The sequence below is a fragment of the Rhinoraja longicauda genome, chromosome 3 (assembly GCF_053455715.1).
Source record: "Rhinoraja longicauda isolate Sanriku21f chromosome 3, sRhiLon1.1, whole genome shotgun sequence".
NCBI classification, from domain to species: domain Eukaryota; kingdom Metazoa; phylum Chordata; class Chondrichthyes; order Rajiformes; family Arhynchobatidae; genus Rhinoraja; species Rhinoraja longicauda.
In genome coordinates, this window is record NC_135955.1 from 28529634 (window position 1) to 28552512 (window position 22879).

The 22879-nt window shown below is 43.6% G+C and overlaps 1 protein-coding gene across 10 annotated transcripts in view; it reads left to right on the forward strand.

Annotated features, from left to right (window-relative positions):
- trpm3 (transient receptor potential cation channel, subfamily M, member 3) overlaps positions 1 to 22879 on the forward strand; it is a 394480-nt gene that overhangs the window by 109792 nt on the left and 261809 nt on the right. For 5 of the 10 annotated variants that reach the window (XM_078395276.1, XM_078395277.1, XM_078395279.1 and 2 more), the window contains exon 1: positions 22375 to 22589. The exons of the other annotated variants lie outside the window; for them this stretch is intronic. In XM_078395276.1, the coding sequence (XP_078251402.1) occupies positions 22500 to 22589 (90 nt within the window). In that variant the 5' untranslated portion in view covers positions 22375 to 22499. Of the gene's footprint in view, positions 1 to 22374; positions 22590 to 22879 lie in introns of those variants that run through there. 10 annotated transcript variants of the gene reach the window in all.

The window sequence follows — 22879 nt, forward strand, 5'->3', positions numbered from 1 at the left end:
CACTAAAAACGTACATTTGACACATACATTGGCCAAATGCAGGCAGGTGGGACTAGTGTAAATGGGCATGTTGGTCGGCATGAGCAAGTTGGGCTGTAGGGCCTGTTTCCACGCTGTATGACGCTATGACTATGATGGATAGGACGGGGGACACTGCTTAGAATAATCGAGCCTAGTGATAGCAAAGAGTGAGAGTTCAAGAAAGCAATGGTTGTATATATTATGTTTTATGGTGGTAGTAAAAATCAGGAAACATGTCTCTCTAAAACTTGCACACCATTTTGTTTTTGTTTTCCAGTTTATATTATTTTACATGGTTAAGGTCGTGATTAAATACATCTCGGGCAGTTTCATATCATCGGGGACACAGCTATCTGCTTGACCAGCAACCCAGACAATGCATTGAATATCGCTATCCCACTGGGACACTGCGGTTACATTGTGTAACTTCACCCAAATGAACTGAAGTAACTCATCAAAGATTCTTCAACAGCATCTCCTCAAACACATGCCCTCTATTAGGCAGAAGGTCAAGAAGGCCACCACCTCCACTCTCCTGACTCATAAAATAAAATCGCTGTTCCTTCAGAGATGTTCAGTACAAATACTCAATCCCCTAACAGATGGAGTATTTCCATGCAAAGACCTGCAGGAGTTCGAGAGTTCTAGAAGGAAACACACCTCACCTTCTCAAAATGAATGGACAAAAAATTGTTAGTTTGGCTGCGATCCTCATATCCTAAGAATGAACAATAAAATAAAAGGAATGTATTAGATTCATGTTAAAAGATTTCTGACTACCCTTAAAATCAGCAGTCCACCTTGAGGGCAATTCCTTAAAAAAAAAAGTAAATTTCCTCATCACTTCCAATGTCCCCCTTGCTTATTTAAATGTTTGTATATCCTGTAAGAATGAATCTTTGAATTCTTGTGTAAATATGTATTACTGTGGATGAATAAAGTCTTGAAGAGCTTTTAGTTGCTGTGGAGATGCTGGCCGATAAAATGTATTGTCTCAGGGGAAGAAAGAATGATTGGATCCTGCAGATTTTCTACATCGAAGATTGGGCTTTACTTTAACTGTTTGAATGTCTGTATCATAGGGCAAAACCAGCGCTGATGAAAATAGATGGTCTGCTCTGCTTTATAAATAGTGGTGGAAATTGGGCCATGCGGAATCAGGCAGGTGTTGACATAACTGATGTCAATTAACAGAATGATGATATGGTGCAAATCTGAAGAGATTAAAATTTAAAGAAAGCTGAGAAAATACAGATAGAAATAAACCCCCTAAAAAAAACCTAAAATAAACAAAGAGTATCTGCTTTATTTATGGTTGGGATGCAGTAACTAAGGAGGAAGTCTATCTCAAAGAGGAATATAAAAATGATATTTGGACAAATACCTGGATATTTTATGAGTGGCACGGTTGACTGAGCTACTGCCTTACAGCACCAGAGACCTGGGTTCTATCCTGACCTTGGGTGCTGTTTGTGTCGAGTTTGCATGTTCTCCCTGTAACTGTGTGAGTTTCCTCTAGGCTAGTCCGGTTTCCTCCCACATCCCAAAGATGTGCAGGTTGTAGGTTAATTGGCCTTTATTAATTGCTCCCAGTGGATGCGAAAGTGGGATAACATGGAACTAGTGTGAACAGATGATCGATGGACCTGTTTGTCTGAAGGAACTGTTTCTATGCTTTATCTCAAAACTAAAATAAAGGTTTAGAGCAATTATAGGTTAATGCAGGGAATTTGTACTAGCTGAGATAGGCACCTTGCTTGGCATGTTAGGCCAATGGGCCTGTTTCTGTGCTCTATGACTCTTTGACATAGAGGTGATTCAGGTCTTTCTGAGTTATGGGTGGCAAAGTGGTGTAGCAGTTTGTGCTGCTGCCTCAGCATTCCAGTAATCCAGGATCAATCCTGCTCTCTGGTGCTGTGTGTGGAGTTTGCAGTCTCACTGTGACTGAGTTTTTTGGAGCTCTGATGCCCTCCCATGTCCCAAAGACAATATAGTTGACAGATTAATTGGCTCTGTAAAGTATCCCTGTTGAAGGCCGATGGGAAGTCGATTGGGAGGGAATAGGTGATGGGGAAATGTATGGTGGGGAAATGGGACTGATGGGTTTGCTCTGAGAAATGGCATAGAAGTGATTGGGAAACTAGTGACTGGAACATATGGAATGTAATTTGCCTCCATTTCCTTTTCACAATCCAGTTGTTAAAGCACCTTAAAACACGAAGCATCATCAATACTTTGCTCTTTTTGGGTGAGGCATCACATTCACTCCCAGGTGATGTAAAAGTTTTGAATCAGTGCAGCTGTGTTATTCCCTGTCTCCTGGCCAATATTTATCCTTCAATCAAAGTACCTGATCACAATCAATTACTTTTGAATGATTGATTAATTGAAAGATACATAATGGAAACAGGCCCTTCGGCCCACTGAGTCCATGCTGACCATCAATTACCTGTTCACACTACTGTGTTATCCCACTTTTGTATTCACTCCCTACACACTAGGAACAATTTACATAGGCCAATTAACCCGTGAACTCACACGTCTTTGGGATGTGGGATGAAACTGGAGCACCCAGAGGAAACGCTTGCAGCCGTAGGAAGAACGTGAAAATTCCTCACAGAGTGCACCCAAAGCCATGATCAAACCTGTGTCTTTGGCACTTTGCGGTTGCACCTCTACCTGATGCACCTGTTCTATTTGCTGTTACTATTTGTGGGAGCTTGCTATATGCAAACTGGTTGCAAACATTCTCTGCATTTCAACAAACATTTCATTAGAACGAGCTGCCAGAGAAGGTAGTTGAGGCAGGTACTATTGCAATGTTTAAGAAACATTTAGACAGGTACATGGATAGGACAGGTCAGGTTTAGAGGGCTATGGGCCAAACGCAGGCAGGTGGGACAAGTGTAGATGGGACATGTTGGTCGGTGCGGGCAAGTTGGGCTGAAGGGCTGGTTTCTATGCTGTAAGACTCTGAATCTATGACTCTAAAAACTATACTTCAAAAAGTGGTATTGGTTGCAAGACACTGGGACATTGCGACGTCATGAAAGGAACCATGGAAATGCATGTTGTGTTTCAGTTTCTTTCTGTAAAATTAATCTGACGTCAGTCATCAGTGGAGAAGATTGATAATTTTTGACTTCCAAATGCAAGTGACCCAAATTCAGTCACTTAATGTTAATTAGGAGAATGGTTGATGTCATTGAACAAAGAATAGGCCACTTAGAAAAAAAGTAAGCAGAAGGCCAAAATGCTGACAGCTTGTAATTATATTGCACCCTTAACGTAATAAGGTGTCCCAAGGCACTTGAGAAGAGTTAATCAAATATTATTTGACCCTGAGCCACAGAAAGTGATAATAGGACAGGTGACAAAAGGCTTGATCAAAACTTCACAGCTTTTTAATAGAAAAATGATTTGATAGAGGTGGAGAGATTTAGACAGAGAATTTCATAGAATTTCATGGAGTCAAATTGTACATCATTTATTAAATGGCAGAACAGGTTTAAGGGGTTAACTAGCACTGCTCTGTTTCTATTGTCCTCGGGCTTTTCCTAGACTTGCCCATCGCAGGATTAACTACATTCTATTCGCAATAATATGGGTTTTTTTAGATTTAATGTAACTTGGGCGGCAATAGCAAACTCGAGTTGAAACGGTGAATGATTTTAAATTACAGGCAAATTAATATTTATAGATATTTGAAATTTAAATTACACCATTACATATAAAATGCTGACAAGTGTTAACAACACAATTGCTCTGCTATGTGAATAGTAAAGAAGTCGATAATGGCTCAATTAGGAAAATAGGTGGTGTACAAACCTTTCAGTTCCATCATTCAATGAGATAATGCTCAATTTGTATCTTCACACCTTCCACCTACTCCATATCCATGTATGTTCCTGCAGAGTATCAATCTTAGACCTAAAATTATTAATCAAGCAGGCACACATTTCTCCTGCCCTCCCTGTTGTTGGGAGGTTTATCTGTAAACCATAAAAAGGCCAATCAAGAGTCCCCTAGTGTTCTACATTTCGGAAAATGCTCAATACAATAGACTTGTGGGGTAGTATAGTACAGAAAGGGGCCCATTGGCCTTTTCGGCCACCTACACTAATCCCTTTGCTTGCATTCAGTCTATTATTCTGTGCCGTTCCTATTCAAATATCTGTCTACCTATCTTTAAACATTAATGATTGTATTTGATTCCACCAACACCTTTGGTCAGCAAGTTCCAAATAACAAACACTGGCAATGTAACAAAAAAATCTCCTCTCCATTCCCTTTTAAAACTCCCTCTTCTCACCTGAAACCTACATGGTCTTGTTTATGATACCCTTGCCATGGGGAAAAGATTCTGACTATTTGCCCTGTTTAATGCCTCTCATCATTTTATGTGCCCCTGGTCACCCTTCAATCTCCTTGTTTTAGTTTACTTTAGTTTACTTTATTGTCACGTGTACTAAGGTACAGCAAAAAAGCTCCCTCGAGCTTCCTACTATTTACTGTATGTCCAACCCCTATTTACAGTTCCAAAATGCATCGCCTCATGTTTGTTGGGATTGAATTCCATTTGCCAATGTTCTACCCACCTTTCCACCTAATCTCTATCCTTCTGTATTCTTCTTCAGCAACTTTCCTTGTTATCCACAACACCAGCAACTTTCAAGACATCTGCAAAATTACTAATCATACCTCTTTGGATCCAAATCATTAATATAAATCAGAACAACAATGGTCTCGGTACTAATCTTTGCAGTACCCCGCTGTTCAAAGATTTGCTATCAGAAGAGTATCCTTCCAGGCAGATGTCACTGCTTTCCCTGTTTTTATAATCACTAGTAATCTGACTATTGGAATCTGAAATTATTCAGCAGTTCAGTCCTTCCAAAGGTGATGTATTCTTTGAAAAGTGTAGTGGCCAGAAATGCTCGAGAAGTGGCCTAATCAGGGCCCTGTTTGGATTGTTTTGATTGTCCTGGATGCATATTTGATAAATTGTGTGATTTTAATCTCTTTTTAAATTGCAGCATAACAGATTGCAATTCATAGCTCACGCTGAGTTAATAAATAGACTTCTCCCTTGGATTGTGTAGAGATATTTGAAGTGAATTCCAGTCAAAAAAAACTCAAATTTGAACTACTCAGATGCCAAATTAATTACTCAGTTGCTGTTTGCCAAAGTTTACTCTGCCGAAGTAGGTTGCATGACTCTCAGCAGCAGCAACTGCTGGTTGAGGTACTCATTATGATATCCTTTGACTGCTGGAAGATGCGATAGAATGACATTTACTTTCATTCAAATGCCGTTTAGTTTAGTTTAGACATACAGTGTGGAAACAGGTCCTCCAGCCCACAGAGTCCGTGCCAACCAGCGATCCCCGCACATTAACGTTATCCTACACACACTAGGGCCATTTTACAATTTTTACCGGAGCCAATTAACCTACAAACCTGTACATCTTCAGAATGTGGGAGGAGACCGAGCACCCAAAGAAAACCCACGCAGTCACAGGGAGAACGTGCAAACTCCAAACAGACAGTACCCGTGGTCAGGATCGAACCCGGGTCTCTGGCACTGTAAAGCAGCAACTGTTGGAATGGCAAATATTTGTCCAGCAGGTGTTAATAGTGCACACTCAACAATTGCCCCATAGAGAGAGGCAGCTGGAATTGTAAGCCTTTATTTGGTGAGGTCAAGGGCCTCCAGTAGTTTGTTTAGTATTCAGCATCTGCAGACTATTGTTTAGTATTCAGCATCTGCAGTCTCTGGTGTCTCTAATATAGTGTCAATTTTTTTTAATTATTTATTTTCTGTTTAATTATTTTAAGAAGTCTCAGATTTTAAAGTGCAGTTTCTGTTCAAAAAAGTTTATTTGTGTTTCTGCATATTAATATTTAGAGCACTTTAAAATATTTAGGCGTTTGGCAGTTCTGAATACTGTATGGTGGTATGAATATATCAATTGCAGAGACATTGAGTCATACAATATGGATACAAACCCTTCAACCCAACTTGTCCATGCTTGACAAGATAACCCATCTAAGCTAGTGCCATTTGCCTGCACTTGACCCACATCCCTCAGCCTTTCCTGCCCATATCTTATAGAAACTTACAAAATTCTTAAGGGGTTGGACAGGCTAGATGCAGGAAGATTGTTCCCGATGTTGGGGAAGTCCAGAACAGGGGGTCACAGTTTAAGGATAAGGGGGAAGTCTTTTAGGACCGAGATGAGAAAGTTTTTTTTCACACAGAGAGTGGTGAATCTGTGGAATTCTCTGCCACAGAAGGTTGTTGAGGCCAGTTCATTGGCTATATTTAAGAGGGAGTTAGATGTGGCCCTTGTGGCTAAAGGGATCAGGGGGTATGGAGAGAAGGCAGGTACGGGATACTGAGTTGGATGATCAGCCATGATCATATTGAATGGCGGTGCAGGCTCGAAGGGCCGAATGGCCTACTCCTGCACCTATTTTCTATGTTTCTATGTACCTGTCCAAATGCCTTTTAAATGTCGTTATAGTATCTGCCTCAACTACTTGCTCTTGCAGCTTAAGGCATATAAATACCGTCCTCTGTATGAAAAATATGCCTCTCATGTTCCTATTAAATCTTTCCCCTCCCACCTGAAACCTATGCCCTCTAGTTCTTGATTCCCCAACCCTGGGAAAATGACTTTATCATTGACCTCATCTTTGCCCTTCATGATTTTATACACCCCAGTAAGTTTACCCCAACCTCCTGTTATCTGGCATGTCCATCCAAGCTCTATCGCAAAGTTAATAGACAATAGACAATAGACAATAGGTGTAGGAGGAGGCTATTCGGCCCTTCGAGCCAGCACCCCCATTCAATGTGATCATGGCTGATCATTCTCAATCAGGACCCCGTTCCTGCCTTCTCCCCATACCCCCTGACTCTGCTATCCTTAAGAGCTCTATCTAGCTCTCTCTTGAATGCATTCAGAGAATTGGCCTCCACTGCCTTCTGAGGCAGAGAATTCCACAGATTTCACAACTCTCTGACTGAAAAAGTTAATTGAAAATGTTGTGACAGAGCTTTGATTAGAATGTCAGTTGTATGGGTCCCACATTATGGCACAGTAGCCCTTATACCTTGCAGATATTGGGAGGGTCGCCAGACATAGGGACACAATAGTGGCATTTGGAGGCTTTTAGATAGACACATGGATATGCAGGGAATGGAGGGATATGGATCACATGCAGGCAGATGAGATTTGTTTATCTTGTCATCACGTTAGGCACAGACATTGTGGGCAGAAGGGACTGTTCCTATGCTGCAATTTTCTTTGTTCTAATATGCTGGTCTTGCCAGCAATGGTCCCATTCCAGGAATAAAGATGTTTCTTAAAATTGTAGACCACTAGAGTTTCTGTGGGCTGGAGAGAAATGAAGCAAGAAAATGTTCTCTGGGCTCCAGTAGCAGTCAATGTTCAGTGACATGTAGAGTAAACAAATGAGTCACAGTTGTTGGGAATTGACTTGTGAAATGTAACAATGTATTGATGATCCTACGGGAATCTTTTGGAAGCTCCTGTTCTGAGGAAAGCTGCTTTAGCAGTAAATTCTTGATTGTCCTTCTGCTTGAGGAAAATTTACCTTATGTCATGTCAGAAGTTAATTCCTGCAATCATTTCCACAATGTAGTCTATTGGCCCATCTTTAAGCATGGTACAATTTCAAGGAATTGAAGCACAGCCATGAAACAGAAGATATAAAAAATACTTGCATTTGTATGACGCCTATCACTTGTCTGGAAACAATTGTGTAGCTAGTTGCACAAAACATGATCTCATAAACCAACCAGTCAGGTGAATGATCTGTTTTGTTGCCAAATGCTGACCAGGGCAATGGAGAAGAAATACCTAAATCCAGAGTTTGAGGACTTTCTTCTGAAAGATGCATCCGAACACTACAGTGTTCCCTCAGTACTGCTCTGAAGCAACATAACCACAGCATAACTTCCGATTAGTCTATCTTTAACCAAGCATAAATGTTCCAACTTAATGTTCTGTCTCTGAGTTATCGAACGAAATATTGAAACAGATACCCAAATGTTTGGTGATAAAGGAAGTCCTTCAGTCGCAACTTAAAGGAAATGAAAAGGTTTGGGGAGGTTGTGCAGTTACCAATGGTGGAACAATTAAATTCAGATGTGGGGAAGAGGCCAGAGTTATTAAACAGTCTGAGCAAGGGTGCTGACGCAAAATATAGCCGTCCATTCCTTCCGCAGATGCTGCCCGACCCGCTGATTTCCTTCAGCACTTCGTGTTTTATTCACGATTCCAGCAACTGCAGTTCCTTGTGTCTACTTGTAAAACCTTTTAATACAATGGAGACAAATGACCCAAACTCAGCCATTTAATGTAATTAGTAAAATGATGGATGACATTGGATATTAGGCCAGAAGTAAAGAAAAGGCTGCTGCTAAACAGAAGGACGTAACTCCAACAGCTTGTAATTAAACTGCACCCTTAACATATTAAAATAACCTGAGGCACTTCAGAACATAATCAGACAATATTTGACATTAAGATGCTTGAACAGATATTATAAGGACTAAGTCAGTTGTTAAAGAGGTGAGTTTGAAGGAGTGTGTGAAAGGATGAGAGAAATCCTGATAGATTTATGGAGACATTTTAGAACCCAGCATCTAGGCAGCTGAATCTTTAGCCACAGGTGATGCAACAAAATAAATTGAGGAAACTTGGGTGGCCAGAATCGGAGTGTGGACATTTAATCAGCTGTAGGGCTGGAAAAGATTTTCGACAAATAAGAGATCGAAAGCAATGGGAAAAAAAAGAGAGAGAATTTTAACATCACATTGTTTTTCAACCAAGAGCCAATGGAGGCTGGCAAAAATAAATTCCAAAGATTCAGCACTGAGTTCCTAAAGTGGGCCAACGGTACTCCTATTTTAATTTTGGAGGCAGTGAGCCGTGGCTAATGCAAGAAAATTAATGCATGGTTTTCATTCAGTTTTAATATCTAATCTTGAATAGTCAAATTCCCTCCAATTGTATCAAGTCCCACGTACCCATTAAATCTGGATGTAAAAATCCAGTCATTCCCCTCTGGCTACTCAGCCATCCCCATCAATTTGCAGGAGAGATCAGCACGTCCTCTGCTGCTTCAAGAATCAACTCACAGCACCAAATCAGCTCCACACTTTGCAATCGCTGTTGCTGCAGTTTATTAAGTCTAATCATCTTTTACTCTGTGGGTTTCAGTTCATTCTGTAAGACTGCCTCTCAGAAGAGCTTTATGTTTTTCTATGTCTATCTCTTTAACCATTCAGCGTATGGTAATCTTTGATAAAGTTTATTTTATGTAGAATGATGCAGCACAAACAGAGCCCCTTCAATTCAAATGGTCCCATGTATCTAATCTTGATGTGATCCAATTATACTCCACACGAGTTCCCCTCTGTGATCCAGTTTTAAAATATGCTAATATTTTGACCGTCCAAAGACAGATTTTTAAATTATTTTGTTCTGCTGCAGGAAACAGTTTTGTCTCTGTTCTTTTATTCTCCCACCCCGCGACAATGCCATTGTCCAGCCTTTCCCTCATTTCACAGGCTGTCACTGAAAGAACAATGGCCCTAAAATGCAAATTAATTCTGTCAGCCAGGCTCAGGTGATGTATGATTTGATTTGAAAAAGATTTTAGGCAATTTCTGGAATCATTTCGTTCTGAAATAGAAATAACTGTTGAAAATGATTATACGGTGAAAATCAATCATCACTGGAAAAATGCCAAGTAAATTCCTTCAGTCCTCGTGGGGTAGATGAGATGTTATTTTCTTTCTATTTATTCACGCATACTTTCTGAATTCAGATTTAAAAGAGAAGAAAATATCCCGTTTTTACGGATCAAACTGGTATAGTCTCTTATTTTTATATTTATTCATGGAATGTGAGAATCCCGGGCAAGGTCAGTGTTTAATAACCATTCCTGAATGCTCCAGAGAAGGTGTTTGTTGTGATCTTCTTGAGCTGCTGCAGTCTTTCTGGTGAAGATACTCCCATTGTGCTAACATGGAGGAATTTTGAGAATTTAGACCCAGTGACAGGGGAGGAAAGGTCATATATTTCCTAGGTGATTACCAAGGACAAGGTTTGAACAGCTGGAGGCAGCCCAGGACTGGCAGATGCAGGTGGATGTGGACCAACGGCTTACAGTTCCACCAGAGATAGCCATCACCAACTTGAGGCCTGATCTTGTCCTCTGGTCCAACTCTCAGCGCATGGTGTATTTTGTGGAGCTCACAGTCCCTTGGGAGGATGCTGTGCAGGAAGCCTTTGAAAGAAAGAAACTGCGCTACACAGACCTTGCAGCGGAGGCAGAACAGCGGGGCTGGAGAGCAAAGATCTGCCCGGTAGAAGTTGGATGTCGAGGATTTGTGGCAACATCTACCGTAAGACTGATGAAGGACCTGGGGATCAGCGGACAAGCCCTACGCCAGGCTATCAAGGAAACATCACGGGTGGCAGAGCGGAGTAGCCAGTGGCTCTGGCTGAAGAGGATAGACCCCATCTGGTCTCCCAAATAAGCCGGCAAGGCAGATGCAGAGGGGGGTGGTTCTGGGACGCCAGAATGCACTGCTGAGCCTACTGGAGACGTCGTGGGTCCAATCAGCGAAACGTCGATGAAAGTAGGTGCCCACTTGATAACCCCAATGACGTGTCTGCCTAGCCTTTCTCAACATCGGAGGAGCATAGGTGAGTGCATAAGCCTCCCATCACCACCGGGAGCAATCCTGTGTATTTGGAAACTTATCCCTTGATTATTGCTGGGTCGAAATCCTCGAGCTTCTGGCTCAATATTGTGGGAGTATCTTTACTGGAGGTACTGCAACTGTTCAAGTTGGCTGCTCACCACTACCTTCTAAAAATCAGTTAAATGCTAGCCTTTTCTTAAGATCCACATAATAGGTAAAAACATGTCAGGATGCTGTTCAGGTGGAGGGTAACCTGCAAATGTTTATATTCCCATGCGACTATTGCCTTTGTGGTAGGAGCAGTAGGTTGGGAGATGATGTTAGAGAGTCCTCACTGCTTTGCTTCATTGTAGCTTGTAAATGGTTTCTAGAGGCACATGCGGTATAGGGATTGAATTGGCAAGTGGTGTGTGCATTAAATTTTCCATTGGTGCTTAATAATTTTTTATCCACTTTCCTACAATTAAATTTCATTCATCAATGTTCATCCCAATGTTAAATATTTTCTGTCATAGAGATCAGATAAAAAGTAATTGACCCGAAACATCAACCTTTTTTTTCGCTCTCTGTAGATACTTTCATACCTGCAGTGTCATCCCAACAGTTACTTGTCAGATTTTCATCATCTACATTTTATTTTTGCTTTTGCATTAATGTTTGCCTGAAGCAAGTTCCAACAAGTATTGTCCAACAACAATCCCAACATTTTGGGATTAGCCAGCCACTGTCTGTTATGTGCTCTCCTGACAAGAAAAATAAATTAATTTGTGTAGCACACTTAGCGTGATAAACAGGAGCAGGAGTGGGCCATTGGCCATAAGGGATGGGACACGCTAGAGGCAGGAAACATGCTCCCAATGTTGGGGGAGTCACGAACCAGGTGCCACAGTTTAAGAATAAGGGGTTGGCCATTTAGAACGGAGATGAGGAAAAGCTTTTTCACTCAGGGAGTTGTGAAGCTGTGGAGCTCTCTGCCCCAGAAGGCAGTGGAGGCCAATTCCCTGGATGCTTTCAAAAGAGAGTTAGATAGAGCTCTTAATGATAGCAGAGTCAAGGGATATGGGGAGAAGGCAGGAACGGGGTACTGATTGTGGATGATCAGCCATGATCACATTGAATGGTGGTGCTGGGTCGAAGGGCCGAATGGCCTACTCCTGCACCTATTGTCTATTGTCTATTGTCTATTGAGCCTTTTCTACCATTCTGTTACTCAACAAAATCACGGCTGATTTGGTACCTCAACGCTATTTTCTATCAGTCTCTGGTTCGTATGCAATCTATGAGTGAACCTCCACTACACTAAAAAAATGTTATTCTCCTCCTTTTAGTCCTCAATTCTGTGAGACACGAAGCAAAATACAATGCTGGAATCTTGAGTGAAAAAACAAACTGCAGGGGGGATCGTAGCGGGTTAGGAAGCATTTGTAGAGGGAATGGCCAGATAACATTTTGTATCGGGACCCTTCTGCAGACTAAAAAAGACACAGAGTGCTGGAGAAACTCAGCGGGTCAAGCAGTATCTCTGGAGAACAATGGATAGGCGATATTTTGAGTTGGGACCCTTCTTCAGACTCATACTGAAGAAGGGTCACAACCTGAAATGTTGCCTATCTACGTTCCCCAGAGATGCTGCCTCTCTCTCTGAGTTACTCCAGCACTTTGCATCATGTTTTTGTAAACGAGCATCTGCATTTCCTCGTGTCTCCCATCTTCAGACTAACACAAAACGTAGTCTGTCCATTTCCCTCCACAGATGCTGCCTGATCTGCTGAGTTCCTCCAGTTGCTTGTTTTTTATCTCAGTTCTTTGATCCTGACTCTGAATTCCTCAACCAGGGGAGACACTCTCTCCATACGTAACTTCTCAGAATTGTGTATGCTTCAGTGAGGTCGCCTCTCAGTCTTGTAACATTTGAAGCAAACAAAGAAACAAAATTCTTTCCAATGGGTGACTTCTTTGTACAAATGGTGCTGCCAGAGTGGTTTATTGATTACTGAAAATTCTGAGTTTGCTGTTTCAATCCGTTTCCTTCAGAAATGCTGTGAAGGTGTCTTTGTAATATCTATATACTAAAACTTTTGTTTGTTTGTTCCTGAACTACAGCCAAAACAGTACATGATAGCGCAACAATTTTAGGCCCACCTTACTCACCGTCGTCACTTTGGTGCTAATGGAAAAAGTTTCATTGAAATCGGTGTTATATTTTTTGTTATTCACATTTCACAGTTTAGATCTATCTCCTAGGGAGGGAGGGGGAGGAGGGAGATAAGGGGGGTTGAGGGGGATGGAGTGGGGGGAGGGGAAGGGGGAGGGGTGGGGGAGGATGGAGGGGAGGAGGGAGGGGGAGGGAGGGGGAGAGGGGGAAGTGGGTGAGGAGGGAGGAGAGGGGGAGAGGAGAGGGTGTGAGGAGAGGGGGAGGGAGGGGGAGGGGAGGGGGTAAGGGAGGAGGGAGGGGAGGGATGGGGAGGGGGAGGGGAGGAGGGAGGGGGGAGGAGAGGGTGCTGCTCCAATGCAGGAGATGTTTGGGCCCACGGGTCTACTTGGTCTAGTTTGTTTATACCACTGTGAACTCTTTGACTTGACAGAGCTGGGAATAGATAACGTGTATGGTGATGTGGTTGTCAATTCTAGGCATCAGTGATGCACCCATTGCTACTAATGATCAATGATCATGATCTTAACACTGATAATGATAACAGAGCAGATTGTTAACATTTGTACAGTGGTCTTCGCACCTGTTTCTGAGGATGTGCCAATCCGTCTTTCTATGTTTGTGATACAGAACTTGGCTTAAACAACAGTAAAGAAGGATTGGTATGACCATGGCATGTAAGAAGGAGAGTTTGGTTAGCATCGGGAAGTCATAATAGTTGAAAAATAAGTACATCAGCTTCCTGTGGACAGAACCTATGCATGCGATGAAGTGTTGGATTCCTTCGTTGACATTTGCTTCCTCAGAAAGCAAAGTAATTAGGTGACAAAAGTCCCCGATGTCTCCCGACTTGCCCGCCGTGGTACTGGGGGAGAGAAGCCACCGAGCCCGGCCCCTGCTCACCCTGAAGACCAGGAACCCAAGACGAGGTGGTGGGAGTCAGCAACGGCAGCAGACACTGGACAAGGGGCGGTAGGAAGAACCGGGGTGGGGTCTTACATTCCTTGCCTTCAAAGCCGGCTGCTGGAGGTGCCCTCCAGGGTACGAGATTTGAAGATGGCCAGGCCAGGAGAAGACAACAGTTCACAGGACAACGGGATGGAGGCAATAGCTGCAACAGGCATTTATGGTAACCTGCCACTGGGACTGACCCCCCCCCCCCCCCCCCCCCCCCCCCCCATGGCACCAAAACCTGGCTACTATTGCATCTAGACTTCTTTGCATTATGTGCTAACAGGGGATTGTACTTATGTATGGCAATAATCTCACTGATTTGTATGCTTGGTACACGTATAAAGGAACCATTGTACTTGAGCGGTGGCGGTGTGGGCTGTCCATGAGTTGGATCAAGAGACGTCTTCGATTTCTCAATATTGATGATGAGTCGAAGTTCAGTTCAGTTGTTTAGTTTAGTTCAGCTTATTGTCACGTGTACTGAGGTACAGTGAAAAGCTTTTGTTGCATGTTATCCAGTCAGCAGAAAGACAATACATGATTACAATTAAGCCATTTACAGTGTGTAGATACATGATAAGGGAATAACGTTTTGTGCAAGGTAAAGCCACCAAAGTCTGATCAAGAATAGTGCGAGGGTCACCAACGAGGCAGATAGTAGTTCAGCACTGCTCTCTAGTTGTGGTAGGATGATTCAGTTGCCTGATAACAGCTTGATAACTGATGAAGTATTTGTCTGCGTCTTAAAAATACAGTGTGGCGGTGTGTGTTTGTGTTACAATGGCAGAGGCAATAGCGTGATCAAGTTTAATGATTAACATCCCTCTGGTTTTGGAATTTTCCCACAAATGGACAGAGTTGAAAACTTTACCGTCCATTCAGAACTCAGTGGAGTCCCAGGCAGGAGGTGGTCCCTGATAAAAAATAGACAAAAGGGTTTGAGCAATAACTTTGAAGACCAGGACTCCATTGACCAGGACTCCTTGACTCCATTGATCTCGATAAAGGAGTGAAGTGCTGTGGGGACTGTGGTGATCATTTGAGAACACATGGCGCTTGTGATATTGTGTGGACACAAAGTGCTGGAGTAACTTAACGGGTCAGGTAGCATCTCTGGAGAGAAAGATTGGGTCTCGTTCCGGGTCGGGACCCTTCATCGGACTGGAGAGAGGAGGGGAACTTCTTCAAAGTAGGCATACCTTGAGGAGATTTCAGTGGAGCAGAGAAATTGTGTAGAAAGGAACTGCAGATGCTGGAATATACCGAAGATAGACACAAAGTGCTGGAGTAACTCAGCGGGTCAGGGAGAATCAAGACGTGATGTGGAATGGATTTCTGTGGGAAGCCAGACTTGAACTGGTTTCTTCATTAAGAATCAATGGAATCATAGAGCCATATAGTATGGAAACAGGCCCAACTCATCCGGGCAGACCGAGATGCCCCATTCAAACTAGTCTCATTTGCCCGTATCCCTCTAAACCTTTCAAGATTCAAGATTCAAGATTCAAGATAGCTTTATTTGTCATCCAATATTGGACGAAATTCAGTACATCTTATCGATGTACCTGTCCAAGTGTCTTTTAAATGCTGTTATAGTACCTGCCTCAACTACCTCCTCTGGCAGCTCATCCCATATATTCACCACTCTCTGAGTGAAAAGGTTGCCCCTCAGGATCCTATTAAATCTTGCCGCTTTCACCTTAACCCTATATCGTCTGGTTCTTGATTCTCCTGCCTTGGATAAGTGCCTCTGTACATTAACCCTATCTATTCCAACAGATATCAAAAGGCTTGTAGAGATCACTGAAAGCCACAAACAATTCCTTTTATTACTCTTTAGTCTTGGATTAGTCTGCCTGCAGTTCCTCTTGGTCTAAAGCCACATGCTAACTCCGGTGGGGGTATGTGAGGTGCTGTAGAAATGCATGTCTTTGTTTTCATTTGACCCTGTCATAGTTACTGTGGTGTTTGAGCTCCAGATCTTTTCCTAACTCCTGAGGTTCACCACTAATTCACCACTATATTCACCACTAATAAATCCAACAAGGAAATCAGGGACATCTGCATTCTGGATGGGAGAATGCAGAGCCTGATTCAACAGGTGAATAGCAGAGATGGGAAGCTGAATATAAATGTGTTTCATAATAAAAAGACGTTGCAGGGGAGCATTGCATTCCTGGCTTTTAAGTCCCCATTTGCACTTCACGTGCTGCTTGAAAGGAGACTGCAGTCCTGAGGGGTTTATCCTAGCACTTAGGTTAATAGTCCAATTATTGCTGCTGCTTGCAGTCCGACCCCTTCTCAGCTGATGGCGCTTGGTTATTCCCTGGACACCATCACATCACTTGCATAAGATCTCAGCAGCCATGTATGATCACCGCTCTCTCAAAAGAAAACAAGTCAGGCTCCAGGATATACTCAGCACAATGCACAACTGGTGAGTGTTTCAATTCCAATTCTGACTTCATGTGGCGTGGTTCCCAGAGCAGATTGTCCAGCTTGTCTGGCAAAATGCCTCATCGCCAGAACTCTCCAACAAGCACCAAGACCTGGCTTGGCCCTCCCAGTCAGATCCCTTCTACACCGCCGGAACCGCACTACCAGCGCACGCTGCCCTCGGGACGGTTGCTATGGAGAGGAGATGGTTGCCCACCTCTTTGCAGAGTATGGATTTGCAAAGAGAATCTGGAGAGGTTTGCAAGGGTCCCTGGCACGATTCATTCCGAACAGCTCCATCACAGAGGACTCTGTAATTTACGGACTGTTCCCAGGGACGCATTCAGAGACTGACATCGAGTGCTGCTGGAAGGTCATCAACTCGGTGAAAGATGCTCTTTGGCCTGCCCGAGCTTTGCTGACTTTCTAATGGAGCGAGCTGTCCGTCGGGGAATGTTGCCGACTGGCCCGCTGCAGACTGCAGGAGTACGTGCTGAGGGACGCACTGAAGCTTGGTGCAGCCAACGCCAAGACTCTGTGTGGGAGGACCACAGTCTAGGATCCTTCCGCTAATGGACCTGAGGGGCAGGGTGTGGTGGAGATGCCCCTCAAAATAAGGGAAGGGATTCCATGCCAGTGGGCCACATGAGTGGCAAGGGTGGGGGGTAATTTTATGTAATGAATGTGTATTGAATGTATGTATTGAACGTATGTATAGCCTCCGAGAATGTCGGATGGAGTTTTGTAAAGAACATGTTTTGTATATTTATTTATTTATTTGTTTGTTTCTCGAATAAAGTATATTTTGAATTTTTAAAAAAATTTAGAGTTTGAATTAATTAATTACCAATCTCAATCGCAAATGTAATTGCTGGTAAGTGCTTTGTTTCTTTTTCTTTGTTTCCCGTAATATTAGTGTTTTTAATTACTTTCTAGCATTTAAAGGTGTCTAAGTAAAATTATTATTTTCATGTATTTTTTTTTCATTATATAAATGCTGAGGGAACCATAAAAACAGTTGAAAAGACTCCAACAGCTAAACCTGCTCAAAGACTATCAGGGTGGTCAGGATCCAGCACCTGAGGCCAGGCAGCAGTTGTGGCCCATTGCACAGTAATGGCCCCCTGCCACAGTTTCACCACCAAGGCTCAGATCTCAGTTAGGATTGTAGGGCTGTAAACAGAAGTGCAGCCAGGTATGTCAAGCTGGATTGGCCATAATCTGCCCCTGTCTACGTTCTATGATTGCATGCATGGCGTGAGCTTTCCTCCGGGGAGCTCATTGCTCCCAAAGCCACTAACATTGGTCACCATGCATCAGAGGGCAGATCCATTGCTATAACTAAGTGAGAAAGGGGGGGGGGGGGGGGGGGGGGGAGGGGGGGGGGGGGTGGCGAGAGATTCAGGAGAGAATACGCTAATGGGACAGAGTTAAATCAAGACACCGGGGAATCAGGATGTGTGGCATGGCTGGCAGAGGGGGAGTGATGAGGAAGGAGAGACTAATTGGGATGAGGTGTTCATTTCAGAGAAGCGAGTTGAGGTGAGGGTCAGCTGGTGCAAGGGGTGATTGAAACAATTTTGGAGAGTTGTGACTGGCACAGACATTATTTAAAGAGAGATGGTGAGGGGTCAGTTGAGAGAAGGAAGGTTAATTCAGAGAGGGGCAATTTTGGGGAAAGAGGCTGAATAAGACTAACAAGAGCAATATCCTGAATGTAGTAATGCTGGAGGTGGGTGAGACAATTGATGCCTCAGTGCAAGGTTTGTGGGCAAGACTCTGTGTTGAATGCATTGCATTTTGAATGTCCCCTTACATTTTGAATGTGAGGTCAGCTTAGTCAGAAGGAAATTTCCTGCACAGCCTGGTTCTCATATGCGGAAAATTTGCTTTAAAATCTTATATATTTTGGATGCATGCTACAGAAGTCCCTTTGCAGATATGCCATGGGGCCATATGTAGATTGTATTTTCTGCCATTGGCTATTTTCCTTCAGTAAGGCTTGAGTTGTCAATCATATAACTGACTCCAGGATTGAAAATTAATCCCCTGGTCAACAGCTCCAGGTAGAAAAAGAACAGGAGCACTTACTGCATAGAGATGTGCATCCTTTGTTCAACAAAATATCCACAGAACTTCTACAGGTGTACAGGAGAAACCATATTGGCCAGTTGCATCACGGCCTGGTTCAGCAACTCAAACGCCCTGGAACAAAGAAGACTGCAAAAAATGATGAGCACTGTCCAGTTCATTACATGTAATGACCTCCCCACCATCAAAGGGATGTACAAGAGTTGCTGCCTCAAAAAGGCAGCCAGCATTATCAGAGATCCACACGACTCTGGCCACACTCTCATTTCACTTCCGCCATCAGGAAGAAGGTATAAGAGCCTGAAAACTGTGATGTCCAGGTTCAGGAGCAGTTTTTCCCCAACATCCATCAGGCTATTAAACATTACAATCTCCAACTAAACTCCGAGTTACAAAGACTTGGGGGCATTGTTTTCATTGTTTTTGTCCTTGCACTTTTATTATTTGTTTGGTTTTTATATACTGAACTTTTTTGTTGCTTACTATGCTATTATAAATATAGAATGGAGTACTATATTTACATATCTCTGTGCTGCTGCAAGTAAGAATTTCATTGTTCTGTTTAGGGACATATAACAATAAAACACTCTGGACTCTTAAATTTCTTCAAATACTCTACTCACTGGTTGTTTGGAATCTTTGGGCCAAGGGTGTGGGGTGCAGTAGGTAATGCACCCTCTGAACAGATGCAAACTAGAGAAGGCAAACTAGAGATGCAAACACGACCGCCCCGACGTGTAGTGGCAGCGTCTTCGCCCGCCCCTGATCGCGGGGCTTGGGTCGGCTCGCTGCGGACCTTTCACCGTCCGGCGCGGCCTGGCTACTTCAACAGCCTGACCACGGGAGAAGACAGCAGGGGAAGAGAAAAGACATTTTGGCCTTCCATCACAGTGAGGAGGTGACTGGAGGAGACTGGAGGAGACTCTTTTTTTTTGTTTTGTGTTGGTTTGTGGTTGTGTAATTGCTTATTTTATTGCTCTTACTGTTGAACTGGGGGTGACAAAATCTCGTCCAAAAGAGTTGTTTTTTTTGGATGACAATAAAGGTAATTCTGATTCTGATTCTGATCTCCACACCTTGTAAGGCACCAGATGAAGATCACATCAGTTGGAGGTGCTTTTACCTGGACTTCTGTATTCACCATGTATTTTTTCTGTGACTTCTGTGTTCACCATTCTGAAGCTGTTTGCCACGCACTGCTGATTTGAATTCAGTGGAGCATATTGCAGCTTCTCGCTTCCCAGCTGCAAGAATGTACAGATGCAAACACCACAGTAAAGGTATGGTACCTTTCACATCTGCAGAAATCTACATTGAGACCATTAAATACTAACTGTGCACAAGGATCGATTTGGTCTTTGCATGAATCCGTGGTCCCCTCTGACTGATGCACACTGTATCACCCACTTCATCCATAATGAGCAATAGGGGATCTTAAAGGAGATGTTTCAGTTTAGGTATATTCCCACAAGGGAATGGAAAGGAATCCTATGCCAAACCTCTTTGCATGATGCAGAGGGTAGAGCATATGATTAAATAAAAGCTTAATGTATCTAAGCTGAACTCTTCATGCAAGAATCAAGCGAGATACAATAAGCTGAGAGAGGAAGTGAAGTGGAAACTAAGACTAGCAAAGAGAGAATGTGAGAATAAAATGTCAGTTAACACAAATGTGAACTGAAAAGTCTTCCATCAGCTTGTAACTGGTAAATGCTTCTGAAAAGGCAAGGTAGGACCTGCCAGGGTCATAAAAGATTAATGCTTAGGGTTGTGGGATAAGGATGGAATACTTAATGACTACTTTGTGTCAGTTTATGAAGGAAGTGAGTGCTCAGAAAATCTCAGTAGAAGCGTAGCTGGGAATGGAAATTGTTAACCTGAATGTGTCAGAGAAACCAGCTTCCCTTGGAAAGGATAATTTCCCTGAGCTGGATGGCTTTCAACCATGGTGGACAATGGAGACGGGGGTGGAGATTGTAGAGGACTTCTCTGGATGTGAAGAAGATGCTGGAGGATTGGAAGGTGCCATGCCTCATTCAAGAAGGAATGTTCCCAGTAACTCCAGGCTGATCATCAGTGAGAGGTAAGATGTTAGAAACCATAATCAGGGTAAAGGGTAACTTGGAGAGGGTTTGAGTTATTGAAGGAGACACAGATTTGTAAAATGCAGATGATGTTTGACTAACCTGTTTGAAATTTTTCTGATGAAGTAACCGAGAAGGTTCATTAAATGAAAGTATGGGTTGTAGTACAAAATAAACAGCTTGTTGACATAATTAGAATAGAATGGACTTGGATTGAAACTGGCCTGAGGAGAGGAGAGCAGCAAATTGTGGTAAATTATTGAATTTCATTCCGAAGGATGATAGACAGTGGTAATAGATGTAAATAAATGACTTGGATATTGGAATCTGACATGAAATTGTCTGATGATACCAAATTGGGAGGGTGGTGGTACTTGACTGCAACAGGTAACAAGTGAGCTACAGAATGGCTGAGAAGTGACACATGGAATTTTATACACAGAAAGGTGAGGTGGTTCATTTTGGCAAAGGGAGTGGGAGAGTTAATGTTGAGATTGTGTTGCATTTCGAAAGAGTGTGCATGGACGGACGGAGGGACGAGGATGTCCTCGTGCACAGATCTTTTATGCGACAGGTCAGGTGCAGGCGTAGTTAGGAAAGTGTGTGGAATCTTATGATTCAGAGAGGTACTGGGAACCTTGTCCATACTTTAGGAAAGATGTGAAGGTCCTGGAATGAGTGTAGGAGAGTGGTTCCATGGATGACGGATTTTAGTTACAAAATTAGTTTGGGGGAGCTATGCTTCGTACTTTCATGTTACGAAGGAGGTTGGGGTGGTGGGTGGGGGGAGGGAAGATTCCTTAGAGCTGCACAAGAATGTGATATTTTTAGATAAGGTGGAGAAAGAGAAGCTGATGCTACAAAGCCTCAGGGCAGAGAGGCAGAGATTTAAGGTTTTGGACGAGATACAGAGGGGAAGTGCGGAAAAACTCTTTTACACAGGACGTGGTAGAGGCATTTAGACAAGCACACGGAGAGGAAAGGTTCAGAGGAACCTGGGCCAGACACAGTCAGATGGAACAAGCTCAGCTGGGCAACTTAGTTGGTTAGAACATGTTGGGCCGAAGGACCTGATTCCGTAGTGCCCAACTCTGAGCTAAAAGTCACTGCCTATCATGGTGGAAACAGATCATCATCGATCATTTCGAATGGACATTGAATAGGCACAGAATCATAGAGTGATGCAGGGTGGAAACAGGCCCTTCAGCCCAACTCGGCCACACCGGCCAACATGTCCCAGTTACACTAGTCTCACCTGCTTGCATTTGGTCCATATCCCTCCAAACCTGCTCTGTCCATGTACCTGTTTCTTAAATATTGGGAGAGTCCCAGCCTCAACTACCTCCTCTGGCAGCTCATTCCATGCCCCCAACATCCTTTGTGTGAAAGGGAGTTAAACTTGCAGAGGTGAGGGGATAGATCAAGATGTAGGAGGAGGCGATTGGATTGCACTAGAGAGAACTGTCATGAACTAGAGGGACCGAATGGCCTCCTACAGCTTTGTCGCGACATCAGAAACACCCACCTTAAATTTTTTGAGGGGGTGTATTCTAATGATTCCGATCTAGGGCTTTCCCAAATGACTGTCGATGGTCTCGGAAACCTCTCAGGTTAGGAGATATCCGCTCTCCTGGGCACCCGGTTGCACCTCGCCTGCTGTGGTCTGTGATAACAGCACTGCTCCACGTTGGGAAGGATTAGATACAAGGCAACCCCCAGTTGTCTCGGAGAAGGAGGAGGATTTCTCTTCCTCCCTCCCTCCCTCCCTCTCCCTCTCCCTCCCTCCCTCCCTCTCTCTCTCTCTCTCTCTCCCCCTCCCTCTCTCTCTCTCTCCCCCTCTCTCTCTCTCTCTCTCTCTCTGCCTGCCTGCCTATCTGCTGCTGTCGAGAGATCAGTTCAGGCTGGGTTTGCTTGCTGCTTCAGCTGCCGGCTCCTCCAGCCGCTCTCTGGATTACTTTGCTCCCCCTGCCCCCGACGTCCCCTTCACTCAAATGCTGGGCACCCAAGAGCCGTCATGAGCCACGCCGAAGCACCCCGGCCTCTGAACTGGACCATCCGTAAGCTGTGCCACGCAGCTTTCCTGCCGTCAGTTAGACTCCTGAAGGTATGAGAAAGTGTCACTCGTGTAGCAATGGGATCCGCGCTCTGTGCTAGTAGTGCCGCTAATCTCCGCCTGGAGAAGACCACATATTGCGGTCTGCGGTTGCTTGGACTGTCGCTGAATGTGCGGGAGTATTAAATCCCTTTTGCATTGCTTTTAGTAACGGCATCCTTTTGTACGATGCGACGCGAAATTGAACTGGAGGTATCTGCATTGTCTTAACTCCTTCTCTCCGGCGCTGGCAGCTAACAGGAGTGCAACACCAACACAACACTGCACTCAGCGTTCCTCAA